The sequence below is a fragment of the Coregonus lavaretus genome (assembly GCF_964263955.1).
Source record: "Coregonus lavaretus genome assembly, chromosome: 10".
Lineage (NCBI taxonomy): Eukaryota > Metazoa > Chordata > Actinopteri > Salmoniformes > Salmonidae > Coregonus > Coregonus lavaretus.
Genome location: NC_139997.1, coordinates 9,665,124 through 9,691,880, shown reverse-complemented (window position 1 = coordinate 9,691,880; position 26,757 = coordinate 9,665,124). Strand labels below are relative to the sequence as shown.

Below are 26,757 nucleotides of genomic sequence, written 5' to 3'. Positions count from 1 at the left end.
GGTGTCTTTTATACAGGTAACAAGCTGAGATTAGGAGCACTCCCTTTAAGAGTGTGCTCCTAATCTCAGCTCATTACCTGTATAAAAGACACCTGGGAGCCAGAAATCTTTCTGATTGAGAGGGGGTCAAATACTTATTTCCCTCATTAAAATGCAAATCAATTTATAAAATTTTTGACATGCGTTTTTCTGGATTTTCTTGTTGTTATTCTGTCTCTCACTCTTCAAATAAACCTACCATTAAAATTATAGACTGATAATTTCTTTGTCAGTGGGCAAACGTACAAAATCAGCAGCGGATCAAATACATTTTTCCCACACTGTATTTCCTTGGTGTGTCATTCCAACCACTGACAAGTTGAATTGCTACGTTAGTCAGATTAATGAAAACTACATAGTGTAACCGCAAACTGAAATATAAACATTTAATAAAAACAGATTTAAAAACAGCAAACTTAAATACTGTAATAGAATTATCCAAATACTCAGTAATAAACAGTTTACTGGCCTGAAAATACTGACAGGTTTTTGAAGCCTGTATTTACCCATTGTTCAAAGACATAATGAAACATCTTGGCGCAAAAGTAATTGGTCAAATAACGTATAAAATATAAAATCCAAATAAAACCAAAGTAAAATAGTAAGCTGCCACAAATAAAACATTGTAACAGGGTGAATTGTAGAACCAATTTAGAATGTTCTATATAAGGACCCACAATCAAGTTCACAATCAAACCAGCAAACAGCAGCAACATTGGAATGCAAACATCAGTAGTCAATAGTTACAGTATATTGAGTGCAAGGTTAAACCAAGTCTCTCTATTGCAGGGTATGTATGGGTTCAATCAGACGCAGTACTGGTTGTCTCTCAGAGTAGGTGTGGGGGTACTCAATAGTATAACGTTTAGTTAGTATCTCTGTTTCAATGTATGGGTATGAGCTGGGGATCAATTAGACCCAGTACTGGTTGTCTCTCAAAGTGGGCTCGGGGGGTTGACAGTGCTGGGCCTGTACCATATCAGGAACAGCGTCCACCGCCCAGAGCAGCAGACAAGGGTCACGTGGAGCCAGCGTTCCCCTACGCAGCACATTGAGGACCGGAGTACTGGGGCAACTATTAGGGCCCAGCAGCGGAGTCACCACCACTGAGGGGACCGCAATGCTCCTCTCCGGCCTGCCCAGGTAGGGGCTCCCCTCTGGCCGTCCATCTCCAGCTGCAGCCGCCAGCTCTTGGATGACTCCTCTGGATAAGGCCCTCTTCTCCCTGCGGTGGCGCAGCACCAGGATCAGCACCACCAGGATGACGATGAGCAGCAGGCAGGCCAGGAAGGGCAGGATGAGCAGCAGGGGGTCGGAGGCCGGCCGGGGCAGGGACTCTACCCGGACTGGGGTGATTCTGTGGGGGCCGTGGACGTTGTGTTTCCCGTGGGTGTTTCCGGGGACGGTGGGGATCATGGGGTGACCTCCGCGGGTCTGGTTCCCCCAGTGGTGACGGCCTTTGAACTGCTTCTGTAGGGTCTTGTTGTGGGTCTTGTGGTTTGTGGTGTGAGGGTGGGTAGCAGAGTGGATTGTAGTCCCTTTGCCGCCTGTGGTTCGATTGCGCCCAGGTGACCTGGTCGTGTGGTTCAAACTCTCTTTGTATGGCACGATGGTGAATAGAAACTCTCCTACGGCCGGCTGGACATTATCCGCCCTCAGAAGGAACGAAAAGGAGTCATTGAGCATGGACACATGGATCTCTGTTGTGTTGTGGTCGGCGGTCCCTAATTGGGACAGTAAAGATGTTGATTGATTGGCAGTGTTGTTGCTGTGTCTTTGATGTGCCAGGGTCTCCTCTAAGGCCACCCTGCCCTGCACCACGTCCCGGAAGGTAAACGACTCCACCGAGTGATTGACACCGTCCAATAGGTCAAAGGTCAACTTGACCAACTTGCCGTGTTTGGGCGGGGACAGGATGTGGAAGACAGGGTCGCTGCCACTGAGCGTGGCGAGGTCCGTGGCGTCCAGATAGTCCTTCCTCAGCTTCACGGCGATGCCGCTGGGAATCAGGACGCGCTTGCTGAAATGGATTAGCGGTCGGACCGTGATATTGACCGTCTGAGCGGTCATGTTGCTCTCTGTGGTCGAGACTATGAACTCAAAGCTGTCCGAGGAGGAGGTGAGGTCCGTCATGTGATAGGACAGTCTGCATGAGTGAAGGTCCTCCTGGTTAAACTCACTGACTGGCAGGTCGGACATGAGGAGACTGCCGTGGTGTGGCGGTGTGGTCACTCTATAGTGAATCGTCACACTGTGTCTCCCATTGGTCTCTGCAGCCAGGTGTTCTGTTGTTAAGGTAGCAGTTGTCTGACCCTGCACCAGCCTCAAGCCTGTGTTGTTCACCATGGAGACGGTTGCTGCAGCGACCTCCAGGTTGAAGAGCTTGTATAGCGGCCGGTGGAACCCGTCGGTCACACTGAAGTAGAACACCCCTGAAGAGGGTTCTCCGTCCTGGACGAAGTGGACTCTGCCATGGTTAATGTCCGCCTGGGAGAAGGCAGACACTGTCTCATTCAGCTGCTCTCCCAGAGACAGGAAGCCATTGTTGGGTTTGCTGATCACCTAAATCAAATAAAATAAAATGTCAATGCATTTCACAGATGTGTCTCAACAACACACAGAAAAAAAGTAGGGAGGGAAAACAGAATTACTGTAAAAATGACAACAACAAGTAAGGTGTAAACAATGAGGGGCTGTAAAGGTGAAGGACGGTGAAGGACGACTTGAAGAAGACCTTGTAATGGATCTCTTCTGGTGGGGTGTCCAGGTCTTCCACCAGGAGGTTCTCAGGGCTGAAGACCACTGTGTCCCCTTGCACCAGCCTCAGACTGGGGGCCTTGGTCCGGAGCAGGGGCGGCTGGTCATTGACAGGGGTCACTGTGAGGTCAAACGACTCTGTTACTATCAGGCTGGGCTCTGAGCGTCTCTGGGGAGGCTGGCCCTTACGGTTCAGCCAAGCCTCGAAGGTGAAGAAGTCCTGGGTCGTCTCGGAGTCGTCGTGCTGGTACGTGATGCCGAAATTATCCAGGATGAACTGGGAGAAGTTGGGTTTGGCGCTGGTCAGGTTGCGTTCTCCCACGGTGATTATGCCGTGCTGGGGTAGAGAGGTGACGTGGTACCAGACCTCGTAGGAATGTCGCTGGGGTTCCAACAGCTTGCCCAGCAGGTTAGAGGCATCCAGCTGCATCTTGTCAATCACCACTCTGCCACCTTCAGTCACAACAGCACCTGGTAAGACAGAGGAACAACATACAAACATAAACAAAAAGCTTTAATTTGACATTCATCAATATCAGGATTGTCATTGCAAATAAGAATACATTCAAAAGTTTAACTTGAGGTTTTGGACCAGCGATGGTATTCTGCAGGGTAGGTTAGCTGGGCATACTACTGTCAAGAGTCCAGTAGAGCCTTTGTCTGCCTGTCTGTCTGTCTGTCTGTCTATCTAACAGCAACACAGACTAACTGACTCACCAGTATTAGCAGTGAGGATGGTGTTGCGCTCTGCAGGAGCATGCTCATAGGAGATATGGATGCTGAAGACGTGGGGTTGAAGAGAGACAGAGGATGAAGACACTGTGAAAGTGAAGGAGTCTGTGGTCGTCCATCCCAACGTTTCAGGATGGGTTTGGTCATAACTAATCAAACCCTCATTCACCTAAAATAACAAGACAACAGAGAAAAGAGGACAGGGATATTGTAACGTCAAAATCCAAGTTATTGATGCAAAGACACTCTTAAAATGTGTCTTGTAAAGAAAACATAACCGTGCCAAACATAAATAAAACTGTCTCTCTATTCACTTTACTGTAAGACGTGAGATTACACAAACACACATAGGCCCACCATGTCTTGTGTGAATGAGGAGATCTCTGCAGTAGAGTTGTCTGTCTGTTTTCTGAGCAGTCTCCCCAGCTTTGGAGGACTGGTAACACTGTAAAGGATGGAGTGGTTCCCTCTCATGTCACCGTTGTCATTGGTAACCACCAGAAGGTCATTCTGAGAGATGGTCTTCACAGAGCCTGCAGAGACAAAAACAGGACCGTGTTTAGTAGGGATAAAACCTGCAGAGTGGCTGCGTGACCAGATTCTCTGGACACCTCTTTCCGATAGCTAAACAACCGTACCTTCTGCAATTGTGCTACTTTACACCCGAAAAATGTACGCCGATGATCGGACGTCTTTGTCTGGTGAAAGGCATGTTGTACAAACTTCTGCTGTAACTATAAAAGACATGATCAAGATGTTGTACAAACTTCTTTGTCTGTTGTAACTAAAAGGACATTGCAGTATTCCAAACATAAGCAGGAGGCAGACAGGCAGTCTAAGTAGCTATTTAATGTTGGTTTTTTTAGGTGGGGAGTTACATGCCGCTATCTAGACAGCATTATCTTGGAAGATTACATCATCAGGATGCAGACAGGCAGTCAAAGTAGTAGTGTTCTTTTTGTCAGCTTTTCAGTCTATGATATGGCAGCATATTATGAAGATTACATCAAGCATATCTATGAAGATTACATGCCTAAAGTAACACATGCGCAGAACGTGATACGGTTGTTTAGCTCTGGGGAAGAGGCATCCTGGGGGGCAGGACAGGGGCAGAATGGGGCGGTTCAATCCATTCGCGCAGCCTCTGCCTAAAACCTATTGAAACATGGAGAAAACATTTACTACCTTACTGAACACGACCAGGGTATCAAGTTAAAATCACCCTACAAAAGGCAAACTGACAATATCATGTGATAAACTTTGTTGTTGAAGTGGGCATAGATAATAGGAAGCATCCCATACTGTACTGTTAGCAAGTTCTCAAGGGCGATTGGATTACCTTTCTGTATAATGTAAGACTATGCCACCTCTGTTATCATATAGTCTTGATAAACAAGGCCCCTGGCCAGTAGGCATAATGGCTGATAAGTTAAGTATGATTAAGTTACTTAGCAACCTACCACATAACCAGCTGGTAAAGGCTGGCAGCTGGCACCATGGTCATCTGATTCAGTAAAGACTGGCAGCTGGCACCATGATAATCTGATTCAGTAAAGGTTGGCAGCTGGCACCATGATAATCTGATTCAGTAAAGGCTGGCAGCTGGCACCATGATAATCTGATTCAGTAAAGGCTGGCAGCTGGCACCATGATAATCTGATTCAGTAAAGGCTGGCAGCTGGCACCATGATAATCTGATTCAGTACAGGCTGAGAATGACTTTATACTGCAGCAGAAAGACTAGGGGTTTACTAGCCTGGTCCCAGATATGTTTGTGCTGTCTTGACAACTCCTGTGGTCATTGTCATGTGAATCACCAAAAGAGTTGGCAAGACAACACAAACAGATCTGGGACCAGGCTTAGGCAATGAGGCTAATGCAGGTGGTGGCGGCGGGGAATACTATTTATATCTGTCTGTTGTTTGTTTCTTGCTGTGTTTCATATATGTTTTATATATTCACTTTGTGAGCTGTACCAAGATTTTCCTCTTGTAGGACAATAAAACAATTTCTGATTATGGTGTAGGGGGTGGCTATAGTTCTATTTCCTCTTATGTTACCTGAGAACACCATAACTGGTTCAAGTTCTATATATGTAGTTACTGCTACCTGGGAACACCATAACTGGTTCATGTTCTATATATGTAGTTACTGCTACCTGGGAACACCATAACTGGTTCATGTTCTATATATGTAGTTACTGCTACCTGGGAACACCATAACTGGTTCATGTTCTATATATGTAGTTACTGTTACCTGGGAACACTGTGAGGGCGTGGTTCGACGTCTATATACACTGAGTATACCAAACATTAGGAACACCTTCCTAATATTGAGTTACAACCCCCCCCCCTTTGCCTCAATTTGTCAGGGCATGGACTCTACAAGGTGTCGAAAGCGTTGCATAGGAATGCTGGCCCATGTTGACTCTAATGCTTCCCAGAGTTGTGTCAAGTTGGTTGGATGTCCTTTGGGTGGTGGACCATTCTTGATACACACGGGAAACTTTTGAGCGCGATAAACCCAGCAGTGTTGCAGTTCTTGACCGGTGTGCCTGGCACCTACTACCATACCCCATTCAAAGGCACTTAAATATTTTGTCTGGCCCATTCACCCTTTGAATGGCACATATACACAATCCATGTCTCAATTGTCTCAAGGCTTAAAAATATTTATTTAACCTGTCTCCTCCCCTTCATCTACACGGATTGAAGTGGATTTAACAAGTGACATCAATAAGGGATCATAGCTTTCACCTGGATTCACCTGGTCAGTCTATGTCATGGAAACAGCAGGTGTTCTTAATGTTTTATATACTCAGTGTATCTAGTTACTGTTACCTGGGAACACTGTGAGGGCATGGTTCCGCTCCAGGCTGAGGACCAGGGAGCGGGCCGTGGTGCTGAAGATCTGTCGTGGGGCAAAGTTCACCCCATCATTGACCTGGAAGTGGAAACCTCCGGACAAGGCACCTGCAAGGAACAAAAGTCTGTCTTAACGCTTCCGGTCGTTGGATATACTACAGTACAGTAGTCTGTGGTTATAACCCTTATAATCCCCCAGAAGAGGGATATGACTTGTATGTCTAACTTGCATGTTGTATATTGTCCACTTGCATCGGCAGCATTTTGTTGGCACCCTTCAGCCCTCCTAACCTTCTATTCTATAAGCTACCTCCTATTGATATCTACTATACAGTATACATAGTCTCACCACTGTGGACAAACACCAGCTGTCCGTGGAGGATGTGTGTCTGGGTGAAGTTGAGGATGTGCCTGGAAGGGGCGCTCTTCAGGGCCAGGTGACCGTTACTAGGTGGGGTCACGATGAATTCTAGGTCCTCAGGTGGAGAGTCACTGTCCTCAGCACACAGGTCACCTACACTGATCTCTGTGACTGAGTTCACCCACACCTGTATAGGGGACAGGTAGAGAAGAGGACAGTTACAGGTAGAGAAGAGGACAGTTACAGGTAGAGAAGAGGACAGTTACAGGTAGAGAAGAGGACAGTTACAGGTAGAGAAGAGGACAGTTACAGGTAGAGAAGAGGACAGTTACAGGTAGAGAAGAGGACAGTTACAGGTAGAGAAGAGGACAGTTACAGGTAGAGAAGAGGACAGTTACAGGTAGAGAAGAGGACAGTTACAGGTAGAGAAGAGGACAGTTACAGGTAGAGAAGAGGACAGTTACAGGTAGAGAAGAGGACAGTTACAGGTAGAGAAGAGAACAGTTACAGGTAGAGAAGAGGACAGTTACAGGTAGAGAAGAGGACAGTTACAGGTAGAGAAGAGGACAGTTACAGGTAGAGAAGAGGACAGTTACAGGTAGAGAAGAGGACAAGCAAAACAAGCAGAAAGAAAGATTGAGAATTGAAAAGATTTCTGTCAAACATGGAAATTCTATCAATATTCTACCACCATATTGTACCACAACCTACAGCAGTGGTTCCCAACCTTTATTGGTTACTGTACCACCAACTGAATCTTTGCTCTGCCCAGAGAACCCCTTAATTCTTTAGAGTCTAAACCCTGTCTAAGGCGAGGGGGGGGTTCTACTAAACTATATGGAATTATTTTAAGGTCATACCAAGGATCATTTTGCTATTTGATTTTGAATTTTAAGACCCCTTGAAGAATAAAAATATATAATTTGATGAAAAATGAGTACCCATAAATATCAAAAGGATGTTTGTTCTGAAGTGTCTGTCTTATATTCCATTTACATTTGAGTCATTTAGCAGACGCTCTTATCCAGAGCCACTTACAGTTAGGGAGTGCATACATTTTCAAACATCTGAGAGATATAAGATCAGATAGATCTGATAACCAGGTGGCGATAACCAGGTGGCAAATCGCATCTCTGCATGTCTGGCAGACATATCAGTATGGATGACGGATCACCACCTCAAGCTGAACCCTGGCAAGACGGAGCTGCTCTTCCTCCCGGGGAAGGACTGCCCGTTCCATGATCTCGCCATCACGGTTGACAACTCCGCTGTGTCCTCCTCCCAGAGTGCGAAGAGCCTAGGCGTGACCCTGGACAACACCCTGTCGTTCTCCGCCAACATCAAGGCGGTGACCCGCTTCTGCAGGTTCATGCTCTACAACATTCGGAGAGTACGACCCTGCCTTACACAGGAAGCGGCACAGGTCCTAATCCAGGCACTTGTCATCTCCCGTCTGGACTACTGCAACTCGCTGTTGGCTGGCCTCCCTGCCTGTGCCATTAAACCCCTACAACTCATCCAGAATGCCGCAGCCCGTCTGGTGTTCAACCTTCCCAAGTTCTCTCACGTCACCCCCCTCCTCCGCACACTCCACTGGCTTCCAGTTGAAGCTCGCATCCGCTACAAGACCATGGTGCTTGCCTATGGAGCAGTGAGGGGAACGGCACCTCTGTACCTTCAGGCTCTGATCAGTCCCTACACCCAAACGAGGGCATTGCGCTCATCCACCTCTGGCCTGCTGGCTCCCCTTCCTCTGCGGAAGCATAGTTCCCGCTCAGCCCAGTCAAAACTGTTCGCTGCTCTGGCACCCCAATGGTGGAACAAGCTCCCTCACGACGCCAGGACAGCGGAGTCACTCACCACCTTCCGGAGACATTTGAAACCCCACCTCTTTAAGGAATACCTGGGATAGGATAAAGGAATCCTTCTACCCCCCCCCAATTGTAAAGTGGTTATCCCACTGGCTATAGGGTGAACGCACCAATTTGTGAGTCGCTCTGGCTAAGAGCGTCTGCTAAATGACGTTAATGTGCCCTTGAGCAAGGCACTTAACCCTAATTGCTCCTGTAAGTCGCTCTGGATAAGAGCGTCTGCTAAATGACTAAAATGTAAAATGTAAATGTAGAAAACATTTGTATATATATATATTTTTTTTTTATATTTAACCCCTTATTTTTGGCACTAACAGTCTCCATATATACTTCCATTCATTTTTTCAACTGGTACCGGGGGACCTTCAGACATGTCTTGTGAGGCCTGTAGGCATCATAGAGCAAAACATGTACGTGTTCGTGAGAGCCTCACCTTTCCACACAGGGGTCATATTAGTGTGTAGTCCAAACTGTTCAGACGCTACAGATGGAAGTTGGCAGATCGGCTGTACGGACTTCAGACGAGTCCCAAGATGCTTGTGGGGGTCGTAGAGCAAAACATGATAGTTTTATAGGCCAAACCGTTTGGACGCTACAGACGATTTTGTGAGAAGACCGATTTTGGGGATGTCTCATGGTCTGATAAACACCGCTCTAGCTCTGTCACCTTTCACTGCAGATGTGGAAATGCGACATCGGCGGATGCGGAGGATCTAATGCAAAAAAAACGGATATCTCTAGCTTAAATTGACAGGCTTTTAATGGGGATTTTTGTATAATGCTATTTAGATTTCCGCGGGGTGTGGACATCGACCTTAGGGTGTTTAAATACCTCCTCATGTGCATTTTAGCAGTAGGCCTATGGTCTCATGAGTCTTCTCAAGTACCCCCTGTGGATAGGCCAAGTACCCCTAGTTGGGAACCACTAACCTACAGTATGTCATGAAAGTTGGTTGTTGTCTGATACCACCACTGAGAGTGATGTCCTCCTTGTGGACAGTTTGGGTACTTCAATAATACCAGAAAAGGAAATGCATGCAATCTTGACTGAATGTTCAAAATACCAGATTCTTAACTTAATTACTTTTCTTGGAACAATGCTACACTCTTATATTCGAAGTCACAAGGGTGTAAACATTAAACTGTGGCTCATACATTTGAACAACAAAATAACTCAATTGGACTCAACTCCAGCAACAACAGAAACATCTCAAGGTTAAGAGGGACAGTTGAGAGTATGTCAGGAATTCCAACTATTTGATAAGTTGGGGCAAACTCTCAACTCTAAGCCTTTGCTAAATTATTTTTCATGACAGTACAGGAAGTTGCCAAACGACCAGTGACACAGTTTCCTGACCACTCCCAAAATAGAGCCCAATGACACATTTTTCTTATAAATCCTGTTCCTCAAAATCATGAGACTAAAACACACCGACATTACTTAGGAGGAGCATACTAGCATAGGTCAATCACAAATTCCTCACACTTTTTTTGTGCCAGTTTCTGGAGTTCCTTCCATCTCTGTTATTACACATATCTGTTACTACAGTATTATTGTGTTATAAACACACAAAAAACTCACCTTTAGAATCCTGTTGGCTGTGATTACTGGGGCCTCATCATTGACAGGCGTCACATGGACGAACACCGTGCAGGGCTGGCTGTGCTTTCTGGTGTCTGTGTCATTGGCGATAATGGTGAAGTTATCTGCCAGTGTATCACTTCCATCGTGGACATAATAAATATGCCCTGAATCCACCTGAAACCACAGAAATGACCCAAAGGTTAGGAAATCTATCTGTCCGGTATAATTCCATCTGCCCAGTAGAGACACTATTTTTAAAACCCTACTGGTAGAAGATGTTCCACCTGAAGAAGATAAGAACTTAGATGACCTTGGACCTTTTACTAACCTGTTTGCGTGTGAAGAAAGAAATGGAGAGTCCAGAAATGCGTGCGTGTTCAATATGACCGTGGCTTGGTGGCTCAGATACATGGTAGAAGAAGTCTACCTGAGAGAAGTGTCTGTTGGTGACCTGTAGGACCTCCTTGGTCAGGGCCGTGGATGACCCTTCTTCCAAGGTCACGTTGAAGACATTGAGAGGGATGTGGATTGGGATGATGTCCACGGAGACCCTGATAGAATAGAATTAAATAGAATGAGATGCTTTATTGTCCATTTGGTTAGAACGGAAACTAATCTTCTGCCTTTTTCCCCAACACACACACACAGAGGCACGGTGTCAGCCACGGTGCAGTGCGCCTGGATGGAGAGTGTTGGATTCGAACTTCTAACTTGAAATATCTTACACTATTTGAACTGAGTGGATGGCATCTACTGAGGGAGAAAGGGGAGGAGAGGAAGTTTACATTCTGTCAGAACATGTTATGGTTAAATCTCAGGTATCCTATGGAGAGGAGAAGGGCCACAGTCTGGTTTTAGTCACTGATAAGGTAGGACAGCTGTGAGTTGGGGAGGAGTGAGGAATGCGGGTCGAGGTCAGGTCAGCTGAAGTGAGAAAGAACAGTCACCACTAAAGTCCTGCCTAGCAACAGAGATGTATTGGCTGACTAGATGTGTAAGGAGGAGACTCAGCCTAGAAAGAGGGTATAAATACAGTTGAAGTTGGAAGTTTCCATACACCTAGGTTGGAGTCATTAAAACTTGTTTTTCAACCACTCCACAAATTTTTGTTAACAAACTATAGTTTTGGCAAGTCGGTTAGGCCATCTACTTTGTGCATGACACAAGTAATTTTTCCAACAATTGTTTATAGACAGATTATTTCACTTATAATTCACTGTATCACAATTCCAGTGGGTTAGACGTTTACATACACTAAGTTGACTGTGCCTTTAAACAGCTTGGAAAATTCCAGAAAATGATGTCATGGCTTTAGAAGCTTCTGATAGGCTAATTGACATCATTTGAGTCAATTGGAGGTGTACCTGTGGATGTATTTCAAGGCCTACCTTCAAACTCAGTGCCTATTTGCTTGACATCATGGGAAAATCAAAAGAAATCAGCCAAGACCTCAGAAAAAAAATGGTAGACCTCCACAAGTCTGGTTCATCCTTGGGAGCAATTTCCAAACGCCTGAAGGTACCACGTTCATCTGTACAAACAATAGTACGCAAGTATAAACACCATGGGACCACGCAGCCATCAAACTGCTCAGGAAGGAGACGCGTTCTGTCTCCTAGAGATGAACGTACTTTGGTGCGAAAAGTGCAAATCAATCCCAGAACAAACAGCAAAGGAACTTGTGAAGATGCTGGAGGAAACAGGTACAAAATTATCTATATCCGCAGTAAAACGAGTCCTATATCGACATAACCTGAAAGGCCGCTCAGCAAGGAAGAAGCCACTGCTCCAAAACCGCCATAAAAAAGCCAGATTACGGTTTGCACCTGCACATGGGGACAAAGATCGTACTTTTTGGAGAAATGTCCTCTGGTCTGACGAAACAAAAATGGAACAGTTTGGCCATAATGACCATCGTTATGTTTGGAGGAAATAGGGGAATGCTTGCAAGCCGAAGAACACCTTTTTAAGTTCAGTGGGGGAAGAGAAAGAGGGACTCTGAAATACGAAGAGAAAAAGGACCAAAACAGAGCTGAAAGACCCCTGTCTTCTCCACGGGAAGACTATTGTCAAATCAAAGAAGCAACACGAAACGAAGTTCTTGACTGCCTGAACCACGACAAAAAAATAAGTAAAATGGCGGACCCGGACAAATTAAACATCCACTCCATAATACAGCGTCTTCGGGAAGTTAAGGGCTCTCGACCAGGCAAAAACGTTCAGCTGACAGAGAACGAGATCCGTGGCCTTTGCCTTAAGCCTCGCAAAATCTTCCTCAGCCAGCCAATCCTGCTCGAGCTTGAGGCACCACTCAAGATCTGCGGTGATGTCCATGGTCAGTACTATGACCTTCTGCGGCTGTTTGAGTACGGAGGCTTCCCCCCGGAGAGCAACTACCTGTTCCTAGGGGACTATGTGGACCGAGGGAAGCAGTCCCTGGAGACCATCTGCCTGCTTCTGGCCTACAAGATCAAATACCCGAGAACTTCTTCCTGCTGCGTGGCAACCAAGATTGCGCCTCCATTAACCGTATCTATGGCTTTTATGATGAGTGTAAGAGACGGTATAACATCAAGCTGTGGAAGACGTTCACAGACTGCTTCAACTGTTTACCCGTGGCTGCAATTGTAGATGAGAAGATCTTCTGCTGCCATGGAGGCCTCTCTCCAGACCTCCAGTCCATGGAGCAGGTGCGCAGAGTGATGCGACCCACAGATGTGCCTGACCAGGGCCTGCTGAGTGACCTGCTGTGGGCCGACCCAGACAAAGATGTCCTGGGCTGGGGCGAGAACGACCGTGGGGTCTCCTTTACATTCGGGGCAGATGTGGTGGCCATATTTTTGCACAAACATGACATGGACCTTATATGCAGGGCACATCAGGTGGTAGAAGACGGTTACGAGTTCTTTGCAAAGAGACAGCTTGTTACTCTGTTCTCTGCCCCTAACTACTGTGGAGAGTTTGATAATGCCGGTGCCATGATGAGTGTGGATGAGACCCTCATGTGCTCCTTTCAGATTCTCAAGCCAGCGGATAAGAAGCTCTACTCTTAAGGTGGAGGTGGAGGAATGGGATCTGGACGCCCGGTCACCCCGCCACGAAATTCCGCTAAGGGCGGAAAGGCCAAGAAATAACACCCACTGGACACCGCTCCCTGAACCAAGCACCCCTGTCGCCCCCCCCCCCCCCCCCACACACTCTTTCTCTACCTCCCTACTTCTATCTCCCTCATCACCAAACGGCAACAAAGCAGACAGTACCTAGGGTTCGGTCCTCTTTTTCTCTGATACTGTTTTGAACTGTTTGAGTGTATGTCCGTGCGTGTGTCTGAAAGAGAGGTTTGTTGTATTCTGTTTGTATTTCCTCCCTTTCCCCTACTCTCTTCTCCTGTCACTTTGTAGATGAAATTGGTCCTTCCTTTCAGTGATGGAAATGCAGACCTGGGGGAGAAGGAGGAGAGATGGGGATAGGGAGGGGGAATGGGGAGAGGGAGGAGAGATGGGGATAGGGAGGGGGAATGGGGAGAGGAAAGGAGGCTTTACTGTTGGTTAGGGCCCTGCACTGTTTTGATGCTAAACACAAGCTTTTGTACATCCTGTTTGAGAGGTTTGTGTGTGTGTGTATGTGTATGGAATGGGGTCAATCTGCATGGTCAGATGGTAACAACGGCACACACCACACACTGAGAGCACAGGTGGATATGTGCAGATGGACCCTTTAGTTTATGGATTCACAAAGATCAAGAAGCGGACACGTTTTGTTCTTCTTCCCAAAAACCAATGATTTGAAAACGCAATCATGGATGTGAAATAGCTTTGCTTTTTCTTTTTGTAGATGCATAAAAAAAGGTTTGAATCTTTTGAGTTTTAGTTTATTTGGAAGCCGATGATTAATAAAGAACCATTTAAAATATTCCATCACACCATGTTCACTATGTTCACCTCACCATTGCTTTGTAATTTGTTTATATAATAAATTCCTCTACCCCACATGTCGAACTCATTCCACAATGGGCTGAGTTTTCGCTCCACCCTTGTACTTGGTTGATGAATTAAGGTCACTAACTAGTAAGGAACTTAATTGAAAGGAAAAACCAAAAACCCGCAGACACTCGGCCTCCATGGAATGAGTTTGACACCCCTGCTCTACCCCCTTTGTCATTCCCACTTGCTCCTCTCATCTGAATGGTATCGAAAGCTATGTTTGTTCAGGGTGGGATGTTGGGATTAGTTGCTGGCTCCATGAAATACCCATTTCCTGTGCAGCATTTTGGGGTCTTTTGCTTAGTCATTTTCCATCACCCCCTATCCTTTAAATGAAATGTCTGTTCTCCTTGCCCCTATCCTTTAAACACTGTCAATGTTCATCTCTCTGGTTCTCATTCCCCCACAATCTTCCATATTCTGTCTCCCATTTTGCTCAGTAGTTTCTCTCTGGGTTCTGAGTAGTCAAAGAATGTCATTCCTCAATTCTCACCCCACTTTGCCTCTGCACCCCCCCTGTTTTTCTCTTCTTTTTCTCTTTTATATTTAAAGATGATGTGTAACAACTTGCCAGACAGCATTAATGGTCATTTCCTGTGCTGGGTTCCTTCTCACCTTTTAGTACAGTACTCCTCTAGTGGAGAGGAGAGTGCTTCTAGTGCGCTCTCCTCTCCACTAGGTGGCGCATTTCATACAACTGACTCACCATTGCGTCATCTCACTGAAGACTGGGATTCAGGAGTACTGTACTATTCAATGCGCCCCATGCAGTGCTGGGTGCATTCATGGTGCATGGGCGGCAGTATGTTTTTTAAAGCGCACATACCTCAAGGTTTTTGGCTTTGCAGTTTATAAAGAAAATTGATCATATTGTGAGACCAAGGAGTGTTGGTTTTAATTTCGTTATGATCCATTGACCAGAGGAAGTCTTATTTGCTGTTAGATCAAGATATTGAATGCTTGATATACAATATATTACATGGAAAGGTAATACGCTTGTTTTTAAAAGAGCTGGGTTGGAAAACCTTTTTTTTTCTCCCAATGTGTTGGAATTGTCATCAATGGCTTTCAGGCCAATATTAAATTACTTGTTTTATGACAAGGCTTTAAGATAATGATTCAGAGCTGTAATGTAGACCATCTGAAATGTTTAGAAAACATGCATTTTGGAGGCAAGCTTTGCTTACATGCTTTAGACAGTACAGTAGAGCAATTAAAAGATAAAACAATGCATCAACTTTAAGAAAAATTGTTTTGGGGATCATTGCAGGTCTTAATATTACTGTCCTGAATGATACCAATTTCACCCGACCCTACTCTGTTCATAGCGGTGTAAACGTTCTGCTTGCAATGTTGGTCAGATCATTAATTTGGTAAAATCGTTATTGTTATTAAGACATCACCACCAACAATCTACTGTAACTATCTACATCAATCTTATTTATTTTGACCTATTTTATTTTAAGAACTAGGGCAATATAGATATTGTAATAATGTAAAAAAAAATAATCTTTCAACCAATCAGGGACGTTTTTCCTTCATGCACTGTCGCTGGGTAGAATACAAGGCCACGTTCAGTTTCCAAACGTCGAATGTTGCAGATAGAAATGCCATGAATAGAGCTGATGTGAGTTCTTATTCTACAGTATGAAAAATGTATGCACTCACTAACTGTAAGTCGCTCTGGATAAGAGCGTCTGCTAAATGACTAAAATGTAAAATGTAAATGTAAACACCATCCCAACCGTGAAGCATGGGGGTGGCAGCATCATGCTACGGGGGTGCTTTGCTGCAGGAGGGACTGGTGCACTTCACAAAATAGATGGCGTCATGAGGAAGGAAAATTATGTGGATGTATTGAAACATCTCAAGACATCAGTCAGGAAGTTAAAGCTTGGTCGCAAATGGGTCTTCCAAATGGACAATGACCCCAAGCATACTTCCAAAGTTGTGCCAAAATGTCTTAAGGAAAACAAAGTCAAGGTATTGGAGTGACCATCACAAAGCCCGGACCTCAATCCTATAGAACATTTGTGGGCAGAACTGAAAAAGTGTGTGCGAGCAAGGAGGCCTACAAACATGACTCAGTTACACCAGCTCTGTCAGGAGGAATGGGCCAAAATTCACCCAATTTATTGTGGGAAGCTTGTGGAAGCTTGTGGAACGTTTGACCCAAGTTAAACAATTTAAAGGCAATGCTACCAAATACTAATTGAGTGTATGTAAACTTCTGACCCACTGGGAATGTGATGAAGGAAATAAAAGCTGAAATAAATCATTCTCTCTACTATTATTCTGACATTTCACATTCTTAAAATAAAGTGGTGATCCTAACTGACCTAAGACAGGGAATTTTTACTAGAATTAAATGTCAGGAATTGTGAAAAACTGAGTTTAAATGTATTTGGTTAAGGTGTATATAAACTTCCGACTTCAACTGTATATGTACCTGTGTAAACATGTATTTGCCTTTTCAGCTGTTTGAACCAGTGGGTGAATAAACTTGGTTTGTGCTTTGACTAGTAGTCCGTTAGTTTTTCACTCTGTTTGTCAGAACCTAACAAGAATAATTCAAATGTTTTGCTTGAACCGGCAACCTCCCTGCTGCTGGTCTGCCTGACATCTATCTACCTGATGTCATGGACCTTTGGTCAGCCTGTCATCTACCTACCTGGTGTCATGGACTTCTGGTCAGCCTATCATCTACTTACCTGATGTCATGGACATCTGTGATGCCGTTGGAGGCGTCCAGGAGGAAGGAGTCGTGGGTCTGGTCTGAATCCACCTGGAGGTACTGGATGTGTCCAGTGTTGACATCCTCCTGGGAGAAGGCGTGGATGGTCTCCTCTCTGCGACCCTGGTAGTGATGGTCCTCTCCCTTGGTTGACCTATGGAGGAACCCGTGGGATGGAGCCGTCTTCACCTTGAACACTATCTCAGAGGGGAGGCTGTCCTTATGGGTCACCTGAAAACAGAGGTGAGATGAAAGATGTGACATGACATGAGATTAGACTATTTGGTGGTATTTGAGAGGTGTGGTGTTTTACAAGACAAAAAAGTAACGTGTAAATGTGTCTATGTTTGTAAATTCATTCTAGTATTATTCCTAAGCATAAAACTTGTGTAACACCCCTGCTAAGCTAATGGGATCTGTTATTGTGTCCTCCCTTACAACTAAAACGTGTGACGATAGCCCATGGTTCTATACAGAAACAAACTGCTTGTGATAGGGAACTTCAATGTAGTATCTCACCTCCAGGTCTCCTCTGTTGATCTTGACAGGCTTGCCCTCCTCCACCACTACAATGTGGTTGTAGATTACAGTGGGAGGCTGCTGGTGGCTCTCCAGGTACACCCTCACCCCAACGCTGGCGTCAAGACGCACCTCTTTAACTCTCACCGTGAAGTTGAAGGAGTCAGCCAGGTTCATGCTGTCATCATGGCGATACTCCACGCTGCCCGCCTTCAGATCATGCTGAGTGAAACAATCCACCTTCAAATTGAATTGAATTGAATTGAATTAATTGAATTATACTGAACCGGTCCGCCTTTGAATTGAATTGAACTTTTGATGCCCTAGGTAAAATTAAATGACACAGGCTTACATAGAACAACATCACAACACACAACATGCACATTACAAACAATACAGTGCTGGTGCTATTTAAATTATTTTACCTTAACGTTGTTTTGGAACAGATGCCCGTGTCTCGGCGGGAGGAAGACCTGGTAGAGCACCTCCTCATCGTCTCGGACATCCTGGTTGGTAAAGACACTGAAGTTGGCCGAACTCAAGATGGCCGCATGGCCTTTCTGGACCAGCAGGCCTGTGCTGTTCTCCACCTGGATGTATGGGTCCTGGGCAATGACCTCCAACAGTGTGGATGTGTAGTGTTTCCCGTCTGACACGAACAGGACGAAGCGTCCGAAGCTGACCTATGGAGTGAAATCTTTAATATTCGTAACTGTAACAAAGCAATAATCAAAACTGTGTGTGTGTGTGTCTTTGTGTGTAATAAAAGTTACTGATTTCACTCCATACTGACCCCCCTGTGGATGAACAGCACCCTGCGATGCTGCAGGTCCTCCTGGCTGAACTGGTACAGCTTGTGGCCTGTGTCGTTCACTAGGACCAGGTCGCCCATGGGGATGCCCCGTCTAGTGTAGACCAGCTGACTGTCATCAAAGTCAGAGTCAGCGTCGTGGTAGCGCAGGTCATCTAATGTCAGCAGCCTCTGCCCGCCCCTGGCCACGTGGAAAACTTTATCGACAACGCGGACCGGTTTCTCGTCGTTGACAAGGGCAATCGAGATGTTGAAGATGTCGTCAATGGTGTGAGTGTTTTCTTTTTTTGAGTGTGTGCGTTTGTGATTGTGTCCTTTGGTGTGTTTGGCGACGGTGGTGTGGAACATGAACGCGTCTTCCGTGGTTTCACTGCCATCGTGCATGTACATAATGCGCTCCTCTAAGATGTCCTGATTGGTGAAAGCTGTGATGTTATCGTTAATAGACGTAGAATTAGAGAGATTGATCCTCTTTAGCTTGCCATGTTTAGGACTGCGGGTGAGGGAATAAAGTACTGCTTTGGCCCCGACTGTTTCAGCAAACAGTAAATCCTTGGTGATTACCTTGCTTTCTCCTTCCAGGATGGACAGTCCTTTGTTTGTTGGGATCAGGCTATGAACATCCGCCTTGATGTTTATTCTGAAGTCGTAACCCCCTGAGTGTGCGTGTTTGGAGAACACCTGGAAACCAAACGAGTCCCTCGTGTCCTCATGAGGCCTACCTGTAACCTCATATTTCACCATGTGGTCAGATATATTCTTCTGGCTAAATGTTGAGTTTTTCATTAAGACTTTGTCTTTGAACACGAGCTGTCCTTTATTTGGCAGGGATAGCATTCTGAAGTGAAGTTCACTGTCATGGAGCTTCACACCCTTGGAGACAACACGGAGCTCCTCATTGCTAAGGACTACTTTCCTCACACCGCTGACCTCCATCTTACTCCTGGTGACCTTGAAGTGGATCCACCGCACCGTGATGTGGAAAACCAGTTCATCAGTCGCTGCTGAGCCCACACTGACCCTGCATTTGAACTGATCTGTGACGTTGCTTGTCCTGATCTCCTGGAAGGTGTTGAGGTACCTGAATAGAATCGAAAATAAAACATTTATTGTCCATTAAATTATTTCATAAAATTGAAATATTTCCTTCAACTTGTGGTGTTAAAACAATGGACAATTGCACACAAACATAGATCAAACAACACAGCTAGGTACCTGATGCGCTCTTTCTCCAGAAGCTTCTGTGAGAAGACAGAGGTGGGCTTCCACTCTCCGCTGGAGTGCAGCCGCTGCAGTTCGCCATATCGTGGCGCCTCCACCACGTCATAGCGGATGTCGAAGCCCTGCTTCACAACGTTGACCTGCATAGCCAGGTGTTGGCTGCTGATGACGGCAGCCCCACCCTGATACACCTCCACCCCTGTGTTGTTGGCCACCTTGTGCTCAAGCTGGACAGCCATGATCCTTAGTACTACTGTGTTGCTCACCTTGTCTCCATCACTGACCCTCACAGCCATCCGGGAGTTCCTCACCAGCCCTCCGGTGTGCACGTAGCTGACCTTCCCCTCCTCCAGGTCGGGTTGGGAGAAGGTGGTGATGGCCGTCCCTGGGTGGTCCTGGTTCTCCAGTAACCCTGCTTCAGCATTATTGTTTCCCAGGATGGTGAACACTAGGTCTGTGGAGTTGCTGTCCAGGTCGGTGGCTCTGAGAACATCCGTGTTTAGGTGGCGTTTGGAGTTCTCCAGGAGGATGAAGAGACTTCCCTCAGGGAGGCTGAGCTCGGGAGCGTCATTGACGGGAGTGACGCTGATGTTGAAGCGGTGTAGTTTGTTTCCCTTGAGGTAAAAGGGGATCTCCTTCTTGCTGTTGGTAAAGACAGAGAACATGAAGAAGTCTTGAGGGTCTTCTGAGCCTCCATGGACGTAGATCACTCTACCGTGCCACAGGTCCAGCATGCTGAAGGTCCAATCCTCGTCTTGGTCTGAATGATCCACATCAAGTCTCAGCTGGCCGTGCACCGGCTGCTCCTCAATACGGAACATAATCTGAGACTGACGGATTCCAAGCTTCCGGAACTCTAGATTCACCTTGATGTGCTTAGATTCTAACGGAGCCCTCCCACCTTCTGGAACCACTAAGTCTTTCAGAACCAGAAAGTTCTGACCCAGCTTCTTCCTGTTCCTGTCTGATCCATGATGGTGGACTAATGGCAAGGTGACAGAGAGGACAGCCGTTGGGCTCACAGTGGTGATCGCTTCTGGAAGCTTCTCTAACTCACAGCCGACAGATATGTCTTTGGTGACTACAGCGTGGGGAAGCCCCATCCTCTGCGCATTGACCCGGATGTCTCTCAGACAGCCTTTGAAGGATCCTCCACTGGCCAGTCGCTTCCCATTGAAAGACAGCAGGCCGGCCTTCCTGGCTTCTAAACTTGATCTGTCATCAACACCACCCATGTAGAGAGGGCCTCGGAGCTGCAGGGCCTTGGAATGAGCCTCCAGGCTGTGGTTGACTATCTCCTCACCTAGAAAGATACAATTCATTGATATCACTTTATTTGAATAGTCCCAAATAGATGCTTTGTAGATGTTCAGTAGATGTTCAACGAACTGTCAACAACATTCATCCTACTGTAACTATTCACTAACCCTAACTCTAGCCCTAATTTGACAATTCAAAAATAAAATTCCAGTCACACAAGTGGATACACTGAATTGAAAATCAACAACGACAACACAAAATAAAGGTTTACTACTTGTTTCCATCGTGGTCAGTGCAGGTCGTCCTTACCTACAGTCAGCTGCAGGCTGTGAGGAAGCAGGTGTAGTTTCACCCGGTGCCATTTCTGGTTGTTGACATACGTGAGGGAGTGCAGCATCGTCCTAGTCCCGCCGTTACCAACGACAACCACCAAACTCCCCTCTTGGATCTCCATGGCGATAAAGTCTCCCTGGTGGGCAGAGCTGTACAGGACGATCCCCTCTTCGGAGGAGGTATGTACCTCACACTCCAACACCCCCTCCTGAGGGACGTCCCACGGGGGCAGGGACATGTACGCCCTGGAACTGAAGAAGCTAATTGGGTCGTCTTCGCCTGCAGAGAACTGAGAACTGCAGCCCAGAGACACCTCATGGACACTCTTATAGCCTGAGTAGGGCCGCAGGCTGGAGAGCAAGTTGTGCTGGTTGAAGAGCACCTCATCCACACAGCCGCGGAAGCCTAGGAGGAGGAGGAAGAGGAGGAGGAGCAGGAGGAAGAGAAGAATAATAAGAATATTTTATAGTCATTGATTCTAATTTCCAGATGACTTAAATCATTTTTTTTTGGTTCTAACCCAACCTGTGGCATCATCACTATGGAGGTAGGGTTTGTCCAGGCCAACCGTCCCACCAACGAACAACCCATCGTGGACACTAAGGTCCAGGTCGGGCCCGGGTATCCGGACGCTGGTGTAGGAGTGGCGGTCCACCGTCAGAGTGACGTTGTGCTGGTCGTGTTGGAGCTCCACAGAGTGCCAGGCCAAGTCGTTCAGATGGACCCCCTTCTCAGAGCGGAGGGTACGCTCACCTGATCCCAACTCCAACTGAACCTGCGAGAAAGAAGGAATGACATAACGAGTGATAAAGGAGAAATGAAGGTATCAATAACCGTTTTTGAATTAAACAATTACCAAAGACTAATTGGTGGTTATTTTGTAAGATGACATAGCAGATGTGTTACAAAAATCATCAAACGACAGAAGGGTTCAGGAAAGTGGCACATCAAGGTTGTTCTCAGCATATTTCTGTCTGATATACCCTAAGTAGATCAGTGGCGGTCAGTGCCGTTTATGATGAGGGAGGACGATTGTTTTTTCATGAGCATGGCCTTATTTCTATTACAGCATGTTGGATGACTGTCATTCATATTCCATTCACCCAGTTCAATGTAACATCGATAGGTTTAGGTGACTACACTCTAATTTTCCCCTCGTCAACATAGCTAATAGTAATAGAACTAATGCGTTAGTAAACCCGCTACACTGGAGGGCCCCGGTGGTAATAAATTAATCAAACCAAAAGCTTACCTTGACTTGGAAGAGTTCCAGTGTTGTGTTGGATAGTCATAGCCAGCTAGCTAACATAGCATCCCTCTGTTTGAGCCTGGTGTTTGAGTAACTAAACTAGCTAGCTGCATTTGCTAGCTAAGTAAGTGAAAGTGAAAAAGAATAACGAAATCTCTCTCTTTCTCTTGCTTCTCCTTCATTTTTGAAGAAATTAATTTGTTGAAAACTGTTCAACTATTGTCTTTCTCACTCTTTGAGTCAACTACTCACCACATTTTATGCACTGCAGTGCTAGCTAGCTGTATCTTAAGCTTTCGGTACTAGATTAATTATCTGATCCTTTGATTGGGTGGACAACATGTCAGTTCATGCTGCAAGAGCTCTGATAGGTTGGAGGACGTCCTCCGGAAGTTGTCATAATTACTGTGTAAGTCTATGGAAGGGAGGGAGAACCAAGAGCCTACTAGGTTTTGTATTGAAGTCAATGTACCAAGAATCTAGCTGTCCTCCGGCTACACCATGGTGCTACCCTACAGAGTGCTGTTGAGGCTACTGTAGACCTTCATTGCAAAACAGTGTGTTTTAATCAATTATTTGGTGACATGTGAATATATTTAGTATAGTTTTTCAATGTTTTACCATTTTTATTTTTATGAAATTCACTGAGGAGGATGGTCCTCCCCTTCCTCCTCTGAGGAGCCTCCACTGAAGTAGGGGTAATCACTAGCAGAATACCAGGTTGAAAAGACAGACATATATTCCACCACATTTACAGTGAAACGTGAAGCCACTCATCAACTACATGCTGCAGCACATACTAACATTTAACAGACTGTGGTCTCTTCCAGCAAGATTCATGAATGAACTTGTCAGGGACTGTGGTAAATCCTTAAATTCACTGTGGTCTTTTTTTCTATGAGCGCAATAGGAGCATAACCTTTGGCCATTCTGAGGATAATAACGGTCTATATACACTACATACAACAAGTATGTGGACACCTGCTCGTCAAACATCTCATTCCAAAGTCATGGGCATTAACATGGAGTTGGTCCCCCCTTTGCTGCTATAAAAGCCTCCATTCTTCTGGGAAGGCTTTTCACTAGATGTTGGAACATTGCTGCGGGGACTTGCTTCCATTCAGCCACAAGAGCATTAGTGAGGTCGAGCACTGATGTTGGGCGATTAGGCCTGACTCGCAGTCTGCACACCAATTCATCCCAAAGGTGTTCGATGGGATTGAGGTCAGGGCTATGTGCAGGCCAGTCAAGTTCTTCCACACCAATCCCTTCACTGGAACTAAGGGGCCTAGCCCGAACCATGAAAAAGAGCCCCAGATCATTATTCCTCCTCCACCAAACTTTACAGTTGGCACCATGCATTCGGGCAGGTAGTGTTCTCCTGGCATCCGCCAAACCCAGATTTGTCTGTCGGACTACCAGATGGTGAAGCGTGATTCATCACTCTAGATAACGCGTTTCCACTGTTCCAGAGTCCAATGGCGGCGAGCTTTACACCACTCCAGCCGACGCTTGGCATTGGGCATGGTGAACTTTGGCTTGTGTGCGGCTGCTCTGCCATGGAAACCCATTTCATGAAGCTCCCGACGAACAGTTCGTATGCTGACGTTGCTTCCAGAGGCAGTTTGGAACTTGTTGGTGAGTGTTGTAACCGAGGACAGACGATTTTAAGCACAACGCACTTCAGCACTCGGTGGTCCCGTTCTGTGAGCTTGTGTGGCCTACCACTTCGCGGCTGAGCCGTTGTTGCTCCTAGACGTTTTCACTTCACAATAACAGCACTTACAGTTGAGCGGGGAAGCTCTAGCAGGGCAGAAATTTGACAAACTGACTTGATGGAAAGGTGGCATCCAATGGCAGTGCCACGTTGAAAGTCACTGAGCTCTTCAGTGAGGCCATTCTACTCCCAATGTTTGTCTATGGCGATTGCATGGCTGTGTGCTCGTTTTTATGCACCTGTCAACAACGGGTGTGGCTGAAATAGCCGAATCCACTAATTTGAAGGGGTGTTCACAATCTGTAGTCTAGAGAAAATGATTGTTGTGGCTTGTCTGCGCTCCAAAGTAGTAGTGCTAAGAGCAGTACTGAGTTATACATGATCACAGTGGTCAGAACTGATTTTGTTGGAGACGTCTCTACAGTGACAGTATTTCCTGATCTCTTTAGTATGTACAGTCTGGACAATAGGTACACTCTTAGAAAGCAGGGTTCCAAAAGGGTTCTTCAGCTGTCCCCTTTTAAGTTCCAGTTAGAACCCTTTTGGGGAAAGGGATACCTAGTCAGTTGCACAACTGAATGCATTCAACCAAAATGTGTCTTCCGCATTTAACCCAACCCCTCTGAATCAGAGAGGTGCAGGGGGCTGCCTTAATCGACGTCATCGGCGCCCAGGGAGCAGTTGTTGTTGGGGTTTAACTGCCTTGCTCAAGGGCAGAATGGCAGACGCTCTTAACCGCTAGGCTACTTGTAGAACCCTCTGTGGAAAGGGTTCTACATGGAACCCAAAAGGGTTCTACCTGGAACCGTTTAGGTTTTTTATGATTTTCTAAGAGTGTAGTGTGTAGGGTGTAGTGTGTAGCATGTAGTGTGAGCATTGCTCTGAGTCTATGAAGTAATATGCAATCTCTGAGCTATGGCATGTCTGTTTGTCTGTAAGGTGTGCTCTCACCTGCAATCTCTGAGCTATGGCATGTCTGTTTGTCTGTAAGGTTTGTTCTCACCTGCAATCTCTGAGCTATGGCATGTTTGTTTGTCTGTAAGGTGTGTTCTCACCTGCAATCTCTGAGCTATGGCATGTTTGTTTGTCTGTAAGGTGTGTTCTCACCTGCAATCTCTGAGCTATGGCATGTTTGTTTGTCTGTAAGGTGTGTTCTCACCTGCAATCTCTGAGCTATGGCATGTTTGTTTGTCTGTAAGGTGTGTTCTCACCTGCAATCTCTGAGCTATGGCATGTTTGTTTGTCTGTAAGGTGTGTTCTCACCTGCAATCTCTGAGCTATGGCATGTTTGTTTGTCTGTAAGGTGTGTTCTCACCTGCAATCTCTGAGCTATGGCATGTTTGTTTGTCTGTAAGGTGTGTTCTCACCTGCAATCTCTGAGCTATGGCATGTCTGTTTGTCTGTAAGGTGTGTTCTCACCTGCAATCTCTGAGCTATGGCATGTTTGTTTGTCTGTAAGGTGTGTTCTCACCTGCAATCTCTGAGCTATGGCATGTCTGTTTGTCTGTAAGGTGTGTTCTCACCTGCAATCTCTGAGCTATGGCATGTTTGTTTGTCTGTAAGGTGTGTTCTCACCTGCAATCTCTGAGCTATGGCATGTTTGTTTGTCTGTAAGGTGTGTTCTCACCTGCAATCTCTGAGCTACGGCATGTTTGTTTGTCTGTAAGGTGTGTTCTCACCTGCAATCTCTGAGCTATGGCATGTTTGTTTGTCTGTAAGGTGTGTTCTCACATGCAATCTCTGAGCTATGGCATGTCTGTTTGTCTGTAAGGTGTGTTCTCACCTGCAATCTCTGAGCTATGGCATGTCTGTTTGTCTGTAAGTTGTGTTCTCACATGCAATCTCTGAGCTATGGCATGTCTGTTTGTCTGTAAGGTGTGTTCTCACCTGCAGGCGACCAGAGTGCAGCTCTAGCAGGAGGAAGTCTGTCTCCCCGGCAGCCAGGAAAAGGAGTCCGCTGTGACTTGAGGTGCGGAAGCGCACATGGAGCGACGTTCGGCTGGATAACTCCACAGTCTTCAGCTGCACATATCCATCCCCGTAAAATGAGGCTGTGTAGAGCGGTTGAGAAACAGCAGATTTAACAATTATTCTATATGATGTCATCAGATTTAGGAATAATGACATTTGGTTTGGCTATGCGCTAATCATGTCACGACATGGCCTGTTGCTGTATTCTGCAGGGTTTATTTCCATACACTGCAGAGAAATTTTGTATGAGCAGTTTGTATCATAGTTGGTTGCACCCCACCCATTCTATTCTAGTAGTGCCAAAGGGCAGCCTATTTTTCATGCTCCAAAACAACGCATTAGTTCTAATCTTCCTCGCTACTTTTCTTTTTAGAGAACCCAACAACAAGTCATGTAGATATTCAGCATTAGTTAACTTGCATAAAACACCATAGTAACTTTGTCTCTGTTGGTTTTTCCCCTTTGTTAAAGCGCATGTGAATGCTAACAACAATCATTTAGCCTATTGAAGCAGCAAAATTAGGTCTTCTCTTTGGCAGCATCCTATTTAACTTATTGATTTCCCTGCTACAGGGACTAAGTGCTCGTTATTATTGCATAGTGTCTGTGACCTTTACTGCCTGAATTCTGTGACCTTTACTGCCTGTATCTGAATTCAATTAATGTAAGCTCTCATGCCCTGAGTGTTGTTCTAACTGGAAAACTAGGCAGCTTGTGCTGCTTGCGGTACATCATTCAGATTTAGAATAT

At 45.8% G+C, this 26,757-nt stretch overlaps 1 protein-coding gene and 1 pseudogene across 2 annotated transcripts; one reads left to right on the top strand and one right to left on the bottom strand.

Moving 5' to 3' along the window:
• Window positions 1–408: 408 nt before the first annotated feature.
• On the bottom strand, window positions 409–26,082 carry LOC311135710 (chondroitin sulfate proteoglycan 4-like). The gene is made up of 16 exons (XM_084169732.1): window positions 25,924–26,082; window positions 21,596–21,845; window positions 21,047–21,475; window positions 19,472–20,780; window positions 18,239–19,337; window positions 17,871–18,128; window positions 17,446–17,685; window positions 16,904–17,157; window positions 10,538–10,760; window positions 10,207–10,383; window positions 6,742–6,940; window positions 6,369–6,500; window positions 3,886–4,061; window positions 3,514–3,697; window positions 2,774–3,267; window positions 409–2,601 (listed from the first exon to the last, which is right to left on the bottom strand). Exons 3-16 carry the CDS (start codon window positions 21,306–21,308, stop codon window positions 952–954), a joined length of 6,657 nt encoding a protein of 2,218 aa, XP_084025858.1. The 5' UTR covers window positions 21,309–21,475; window positions 21,596–21,845; window positions 25,924–26,082; the 3' UTR covers window positions 409–951.
• On the top strand, window positions 12,277–13,395 carry LOC311135711 (serine/threonine-protein phosphatase PP1-gamma catalytic subunit B-like; annotated as a pseudogene). Its single transcript has one exon. The product of its transcript is annotated as a serine/threonine-protein phosphatase PP1-gamma catalytic subunit B-like (transcript).
• Window positions 26,083–26,757: the final 675 nt, after the last annotated feature.